Source organism: Poecilia reticulata, linkage group LG4 (assembly GCF_000633615.1).
Source record: "Poecilia reticulata strain Guanapo linkage group LG4, Guppy_female_1.0+MT, whole genome shotgun sequence".
In the NCBI taxonomy this organism is placed as follows: Eukaryota; Metazoa; Chordata; class Actinopteri; order Cyprinodontiformes; family Poeciliidae; genus Poecilia; species Poecilia reticulata.
The window spans coordinates 17,914,602-17,923,716 of NC_024334.1; the positions used below are offsets into that span (position 1 = coordinate 17,914,602).

A 9,115-nucleotide genomic window follows, 5' to 3' on the forward strand; every position below is an offset into this window, starting at 1 on the left:
CACAGAAGGCCTCTTTCTGGAACGCTGGTTACCGTGGTAGGCAAACACTCAGGCGGTGAGACGGAGTGTAGCTGCTGCTTATATCGCAGGTCCACGCCCTCTAAACCAGCTGCAGGTGTGTGTCCGGGTTGAACCAGGACACTTCTCAGGGGTGGAGCATGGGTGACATCTGCTGGATGTCTTGAGAAGTGGTGGTTCCAGGGACAGGTGGAAATAAAACTAAGGAAAACAAACTAAGAAACTAGGAAAAGGGGAGGACAAACAGACCCTGACATAATGCTGTTTAGGGCACTAAAAAGTATTACTCAAAACTGAAAAAGCGATTTGAAAAGTTGTGTATTGTGTGAAGATCCATATCACACAGGGCACCACTATCAAAGAAGCACTACTGGTTGCTATATATATAAAAAAAATTAAATAAAAAAACCACTGCTGACTTAAAATGAAGAATTTGAATTTCAACCTGATTCCTTCAGTTTATTTTCTCAGATTTTGGCTACATTTGCTTTTCTTTCGGAGTGAGGACTCTTGTCAGTGAACAGATTCATTAAACCCTTAGTATGAAAGGTCACACAGCTTTAAGTAACTGAAGGAATGTAAACTATTTTAAAGGGTGATTGCTGTATTTTGAATTTTGTTGAAAAATAACCTGGAAAAGAAAATCCAAATCGCCTCATAAAACCTGTAAAAATAAAGTTATCACTGGGCGGAGAAGTTGGAGCGGTATCTGGTGAATGTACGACAGAAGTCTCGTGTCACCATTTGGGCCTTATGCAGTTGCTGATCTTTTTAAACAAAGAAGTGGTGTTAACATACAGGAAAAATTTGGCTTTTGAGTCAGGATGAGTGAGGCTTCAGGGCTAGTTAAGGCTTTAAGCTGTTATTGCACTGAACCCTAGTGGTCATTAAAAAAAATCAGTTTCCTTCATTTTTTTTTTTACTGTTAAACCAGATATATTTCTAAAACCAAAAGTTCTTATATAAGGTTTTTATAAGATAAACCAACACAAAGTAGTGCATTTGCAAGTGTGTGTAGCTAAATACATATCAGAAGAAAAACTTTAAGAGGCTTGAGAATGAGTCAGAGGTTTCCCTTCCAGCGGGAAAACAACCTAAAACATATACATATGAAATTAAAGAGCCTAGTTAAAGTCCAGACGTATCCAGTCCAACAAAGACTGACCTGCTTTCCAAGGAAAAATGGGCAGATATTTCATTCTCTACTTTACAGCTGCAAAACTATTAGATTTTTGCACAATACTGTGAAATTGTCTTCCATTTACCTGTGATGCACTACTGTTGTTTTGGTCTGTCACTTAAAATCTCAACCGAGATACCTGTTTGTGGTTGTCACGTGAGGAAAACGTGAAACAGACAAAAGGGTAGGAATTCTTTTGCAAAACACCTTTCACTTCAATATGTTTGTATTTCATCAGTGAGTCGATAATAGAAATAGGCCACTCTTAGAGCATGTGTGCAAAGGGCGGGGAATTCAGAGCTACAGGTTAATTCATCCCAAATGTTTCTATTTTCATGTTTCTTGCATTACACTCTTCACTCTGGAATACCCACGTGTGATGCCGAGAAGATGTGCAACAAGGCGTTGGATTTTACAGTGAGGAAGACTACTTGAGGCAGAGTCAGGTGGAAACAGCAGTGGGTTTATTCTTCTCACAGCATCAACACACAACTCATTTCACAGGTAAAACTGCAGGCTTAAATAGTCTCAGGTGTGACGGACCCAACCACCTCCAATTCACAGGGGGATCTCACTTAACAAATCTCCACCTATTTAAATAAAATACATTTTACTAAATATAAACATTTAAATTTACTTTTTATAAATATTTTATATTTTATCTTAAACAATTTCCTGCCCCCACTCTCCCGGAATGGTGTCTGGACCCCCGGAGTAGTTATACGCGGACCGACACGGGTGTTGGTTTATGGGCTTGATGCATGCGCCGGCGCGTCGGTGTTGCTGGACCCATCACTACCTAACAGATTATGCACAAACATTTGCTCAGTTTGACCCACCAGTAGCTCATTGCTCTGAGTAACAATTATCCTCCCTTCACAGGTAACCACCTCACTTGTCAATGAGGAGCAGCTGGGCAGAGTCCAGAACAAAAGGCTACATGCTAATTACTAAAATACTCAATGAATACAATTAAAACTTCTCGTGTGCAAATTGTTATTTATGTGCAAATCTCTGCTTAAAGTGCAGTGCTAAATAAAGTGCTTGTTAATAAAGTGCAAAAAGTGCTTTTAAAGTGCTATACATTGACTTAAGTAAAAACAGTCCCAGTAATGAAGCTCTCTTCATTACAAGATGTGGACTCTAAACCCAAATGTTAATTGTATGAATTTGAACTTGAGTCGGCCACTGCGTTATGAGCGAGGCATGTTTCATAGAAGAATGTTAGCATAGCTGCCAATGACGGCAGATAAACGATTTCCCTGAAATTCTAAGTTGGTTCTCCACCCTTAGCACATTTAGCAGTGAGTGAATGAAGTTGATTAACAACACTAAGACCCTCCTACTGGTTCTGATTGGTTGTTTTTGATCAGAACGATGCATTACTTTAGATAGCAATAGTAGTTCAGGAAGGAGGTGGAGCATATTGATTGTTATAATGATTATCTGTCTTATAACAAACTGTCACGACATGGGAACAGCTTTAACAAATATGGAGAAAACATGTTTCTGTTAAAGTTATGTACTGCAGCTTGAATAAAATGCAACTACATAGCATTTTTTGAGAAGTCTGTATTGCTTTATATGTATTTTGCTAATTGTTTTTGACTATTGCTCGTGGGGAGAGATATTTCAGTAATCTAATAGAAAAAAATTAAGCAACCTATACTTGCATACTGTATGCGGACTGTTGCATGTAAAATTCACGAGCAGTAAATATTGTGTTAGTATCAGAATTAAACCAAAGAAAGCAAGTTGCAAGCCTTTAAAATTGTAAAAAAAAAAATTTATGGGTAAAAAAAACCTCAAAAAATTGTAACAGCAGCTGCGCAGGGGGGCCCAATCTAATATTTTGCCAGGGGATCCAAAATTCCTGGCGACGCCCCTGGTTCCAGCTGTCGGCAGAAGCTCAGAAGTGAAGTTAAAAGCTGAATGACGTTTCATATCAGCAACAGGAGTCTGAAAATAAAAAATTAAAAGAGCTCCGTGAAAAAGGGGAGTTTTAAAGAGAGCACTCAGCTTTCAGAGAAGCAATCAGCTAACTACAGTACATTCTGGGTAAAACTGGTGGACAAGTTTGTAGTTTCCATCTGGTAGAACAATTCCAGCTCTTGGCTCAGAAGTGAGAATAAAAGCTGAACCAAGCTTCATGTCAGAAAAACTGAGTTATAAAATAAAGAAGAAAATAAAAGGACGTGATGTAAAAAAGGACTCCACAATCAAAATTCCAGTCTTCAGAATAAGAAACAAGCAGCAATCCTGCATCCAGTGGAAGCGAGCTAAAGAAATAAAATAAAATATGACCACCCTTCTTATCCTTTTCAAAGAGGGTAAAGCAAGTAATTAAAATGTTCTGAAAATAAAATAAAATACTACCTTTTATTTACTGGATGCCATTTTTATATTTTAGTTTATATAAACTTGCATTTTGGAACAATGCAAGAACATAAATTAACCATATATTCGTATAAAACTCTGTGTGTAAAGCTCAGTCTGATTAACCATCTGCTACAACAATAAAGAGATTTGGTAAAGCACAGTTAATGAATACTTCATTAACTGATTTAAGTCGTGCTTTAGATTGTTCTTGAAAAACTAATCAGTCACGGCTGATTAGTGGGTGAACTCACGGCTGCACAGTGAACTCATTGATTCTTTACAGCAGACAGCCGCTCACCTCTTACAGGTACTGCGTACCCCCGCTAAATCTTTTAGGGGTACACAGTACCCTACCGTACCCGCCTACTTTCACCCCTGACTAACACTTCTAAAACAAGACAAAAACAATATAATAGCAGAACTAGTAGCATGACCTGGATTAAACATCTTTCAATAATATGAAAAAAAGAATCACATATACATTTTATAAAATGAATAAATATTTATCACATTGCAGAGACACCCTCTCTGATTTCGTCAGTGATCCTCATGGCTCTGAGGATTACCCACAATACTTCGCTCTTTCTAAAGTGAATGCAGTACAACTTTTTTTCAGCAGATGGTGCATTTTAGCAGAATTTAACTTGTTGGCGCCTCCAAGAGTTTATGACAGGACAAATTGACGAAACTCTCACATATGTAATAATATTCAGTTGATTGGTTTGGATCAAACAGATCCAACTGACCGATGAACCAGCGCAGATTTCTCTGCAGAAGCGACGAGGAAGAATTTATGAGGCACTGTGCGTTCAGACCCAGGGCAGGCCCAAGCCTCCATGAGGCCCTAGGCGAAATTTGGTTTTGGGGCCCTCTAGTTCTGCTAACAATGTGGACTGGCAGCAATCAGGAGTCCGATCATTAGATCATTCACACACCTTCTATAAACTTATTGAATCTCTGATAGAGCTGTTTACATTATATACATGTATAATAGGATACATTTATTGGCCGGAGACACTCCTGCAGACGGCTGCCATCCAGAGCTCGGCAGAGCATCTGATCCTGTCCTTTGGCCTCAATAACAAAAGTCAGAGGGCAAAGGTGACGTCTATCGCGGAGCTCAAGGCAACTCTGCAAGTCGCTTCTGCCAGGTTCCCCGACTCCCAGATCCTCATGTCGGAGGTCAACTTTAGGCCTTTTCTGAGCCACCAGGAGCAGGCTATGATGAGGCACCTTAACTCTTTTACTAGGTCCCGCCCAGGTCATCGCAGCACTCCCTGAGGGCTTCTCCATGAAGAAAGACAGCGTGCACTGGACCCCGGCGACCGCAGCAGTCATTCTGGCACAGGGTGCCAAAAAACTAGGAGACCCGTGAACCGGAAGGTGCTGGGCAGGGGTGAGACTCTTCTTAACCTGCCTTCTAGGTTGGAGTGCTCCGAGGCCCAACTGGGCATATTAGACAGAGGTCTAACCTTCGTGCCCTCCACGTCAAACAGGTTGGCAGCTCGAAAGCAGGTATGACCTTCAGCAATATCACCACAGGGTCAAGCTGGCCCTGTTTTTTCAGGCTGATCCTAGCAGAAAACATCAGCCTTTCACTAACAGATCTCTCTGGTCTGCTGGAGAGTATTGCTATGGTGCCTATTTTGTGTTTCAATTTTGCATATGTCGTTGTGGCTATAGGGGAAAAACAGAAAGTACTGAAAAGACAGGATGAATATAGTTGTGATAGGGATTACCTATTATTAGAATAGCCTAGCAGTTAAAGTAGGACGCTAATCTGACATGTGGTTGTCAGACGGTTACGTGGTGTTTGGGGTTTGTTGTACATGTGTATATTTAAATCCAGTTTCAGAACATCCTCATAAGAACCAGGTCAGCATGTATAAAAACGCCAAACAACTATTAGCGAATACGTAATTTCGACTATCAGTACATTAGAGGTAAACTGAGAGTCATCTGATCTTTCTGTTACGGTTCAATGTGTTTTAAGCAAAGGAATCACTCGGAGAGTGCCTGGTGTGGAACTGGTGATGCGTTCAGGGTAGTCAGTTAAAATAACATCTGAAAAAACAGGTATTGTGGTTTGCTTCAATTTGTTAAAATTTTTTATGCAACTGATGCATTCAAAACAAAAAGTAGCATGCGGTTTAAAACTGCATTTTTCAAACGCAAAATAAAAGAAATAAAGTAAAAGGAAATGTATGTTTCATAATCTGATAAACTGCATCGTTTTTGTGAATAAAATATGCAGTGTTTGGGCATAAAATTATGGCTTGCTTTTAAAACGCATTAGGAGTGTATTCCCATCTTACACACACGACGCTTCAAATGAAAGTTCAGATATGTTGTTCTTACGGAAATCGTATTTGCAGTTCTAGTACGTGAATGTTTCACGGCTATTCACCACTCCTACGTACATACGTCACGCTGTTTGGCTCTGTCATTGGCTGTTACAAGTACCACCAGGTTGGAAAACGAAGCTGCGAAACAGGAAGCTAAAAAAAAGGGGGGGAGGAAAAAAAAAACCCTGTCAACTGAAGCTCACGTAGGTACGGTCGCGCCTCACATTTTATCGTGGGTTTGTCTTCCAGGCTGACGGAGTCGTGATATCTGGTCGCTGCTGAAAAGGCAACATGGGATGCTTCTTCTCGAAGAAATCCAAAAGAAAGTCGGTGGAGAAGGAGAACCTCACACCGACAACGACGAGTCCTGATTCTGCAGGTAATTCGGTTCCCCTTGGCAACAACACCGACGAGGCTCCGAAGCAGTACAGCTGGGACAAGAGGGAAAAGGTGAGGCGACTGGACGGTACAAATCCAAGTAGAATAGCACTAAACAAACGCAATGTAAAGTAGGTAGGTATATATAAATCATCTTGATGTTCAGCTGTTATCTGGTGTGTTGCGTCAACTTCCAGGTAGTTATTGTTTGTTAATGGTGCAGCTAGCTACACATTTACTATAGACAGGGGAAAAAGGTTAGACTTTTGGGTTGGTGTAAAAATTTGAAGAGCACAAATGATTAACAAATGCAGTACAAACTGTTACTCTGAACTAAAATTATTGTGACAAAATAAAAAAGCATAAAACAAATGAACATCCAGGTCGTCCGATTAAAAACGGTAGGAAATACACGCCGATTTCCTGAATTTGTCACTATTTTTTCTTAAATGTTCAAGATGTCGCCCACCTTTTTCTAAATGCTCCCATGTCGCCAGCCTTATCTCATTATGGGATTACAGTACTACACAACAGAACCCAGCCTTATGTTGCTGGCTTGGCAGTAGATGAACTTCCCTTTAGACTCGCTGCTTGTTGAAGGTGTAATAAAAGGGTCACCCCACCGACTGCATTATGATTCAGGCCTAAAAGAGCATAATGAGACACCTTTCAAGTAATTAGGTGGAATCGCACCTAATTACTTAGGATACTGAAATACTATTTATTTTTTGTTGCAAAAAATAAATGTACTCCAAATGTAGCTGTGATTATAATCAAAGTTGTGATGCAGGTTACTTAAAGGGGCAACATTATTCATTTGTTTGGCACGTGATGCCATTTTATAGCACAATCAAATAACTGTTAACTCCAGCTGTTATAAAAATAGATTTTATATATCAAAAATAGCTTAAGAGTTTTGACTCCTCCATTAACTCTTTTATAATGTTACAATGTTTTTACTAGTGTTGCACTGAAAAGTAGCTCATATAAGGAGCTCAGCAGAACTGCAGTTCCACCAGGGTTTGCTAATTACTGCTGGCTAGTCTATGAGAGCAGAGTGGGGTATTGTAGGGTTGGTCAATGTTCCAGTGAATCAAGGAACACTCTAAACATGTTGGATTTGTGGTGCATAGAAGCTGAATGCTGCTTCTCCATGTTTGGCGTGTATTTAAATGTTTTATTCCAAAGATATGTGTTTCTGCACAGGTTGACCCCAAGGATTACACTCTGACTGGACTCAAAGACGTCACCGTGGGCCGGCTGCCTGGGACGCTGAATGGCAAGCCGTTTGTCATCCAAGACTGCGTGAACTGCAACATCTTCGTCTTGGACCACTCGGCGACCATCAGCATCGACGACTGTGTCAACTGCCGCATCGTCTTCGGGCCCGTGAAGGGCAGCGTGTTCTTCAGGGACTGCAAAGACATCAAGTGCGTGGTGGCCTGCCAACAGTTTCGCGCGAGGGACTGTAAAAAGATGGACGTCTTCCTGTGCTGCGCCACCCAGCCCATCATCGAGTCCTCCACGGGAATGAAGTTCGGCTGCTTCCAGTACTACTACCCGGAGCTGGCCTTCCACTTCAAGGATGCTGGGCTGAGCATATTCAACAACAACTGGAGCAACATCCACGACTTCACGCCCGTGTCTGGGGAGAACAACTGGAGCCTGCTGCCGGAAGACGCAAAGGTGGCGGACTTTGTGCCAGCGCCCGACCCGGAGTCCGATTTCAAGTCCGTCCGGATCTCTACTGAGACCGACCGGAGCATCGTGCCTTTAACGAAGGGAGGCAGGCGGAAAGACAGCGAGGAGTCCTGCCTCTTCGTTTTCTTTGCCGGGGACTACACCACTGCAAATGCCCGGAAACTGATCGATGAGGTGAGTGTTGGTGGGAGAAAAGGTGCTTTTTGTTCGAACCCTGTCGTTTTGGAAAGTGTGTAGAAAGAGAAAGTCTTTGTGGGTAATGGGTGAAAGGGTGGTGCTAATGTTGTCAGAGCTTACGTCAGATGCTTCTTTTTTTAATGAATTAATCATTGTTCCTATTGCTAACACAGCCTAGAAAAGCATGAAACAGAAGGACCTCCATGGTCCTGATTGAGACATCCAGAAATGCTTGATTCTGTCTATTATTCTGACAATTAATATGATAAAACAAATTGGCAAATTCTGCAGCTTTTTCATTTAACTGCTTGAGCCTTTACTACACAATGTTACAAATGCATTAAAAGATACAAGTAAGCAAATAATTAAATTACTTTTTGGATAAAAAAAAGTAAAAATGTTATTGCCTAAAATGCCTAGTGTGTGTTTGATCATTTGTAGCCAAGGATGCATAATAACCTGTTTATTTTTTCTATTAATAAATTAATAGCAAAATGTCCTTAAAAGGAGATTCTTTTTTTTACAGACTTTGAACCAGGTGAGGAATTTGGGGTAAAACATATTTACAGACAAAGAAGGTTTTTCATTTTAAATGCAAAATGTTTATGTATTTTGTACAGTTTGGCTTAATTCCTGCTCTGACTGTGTTGTTTTTTCAGAAAGTTGTCTTTTTTTGAGTCTATATGTTCGATTAATCAATTACTAAATTAGTTGTCGATTATTTCCATATTGGATTAATCATCATGAATTCGATTAGTCGAATTAATTGTGAAAAAACTGTGGAGTAATGTTTGGATATTAGTTGAGATTGTATCCAGATTGAGATTTTCAATCCACAGATTATTGCACCTTTTTGTTTTGTAGCTTTCTTTGGTTTACATTTCTGTCTCCATGGCAGTTTTTGTTTCTTGGTTTTTTTTTTTTTTTTTTTTTTTTT

General features: G+C 40.3%; 1 protein-coding gene across 1 annotated transcript in view; it reads left to right on the plus strand.

Moving 5' to 3' along the window:
- The first annotated feature begins 6,055 nt into the window (after positions 1-6,055).
- rp2 (RP2 activator of ARL3 GTPase) overlaps positions 6,056-9,115 on the plus strand; it is a 7,291-nt gene continuing 4,231 nt past the window's right edge. Inside the window, exons 1-2 of the mRNA XM_008407617.2 lie at positions 6,056-6,372; positions 7,507-8,175. Of these exons, the coding sequence (XP_008405839.1) occupies positions 6,214-6,372; positions 7,507-8,175 (828 nt within the window). The 5' untranslated portion in view covers positions 6,056-6,213. The remainder of the gene's footprint in view (positions 6,373-7,506; positions 8,176-9,115) is intronic.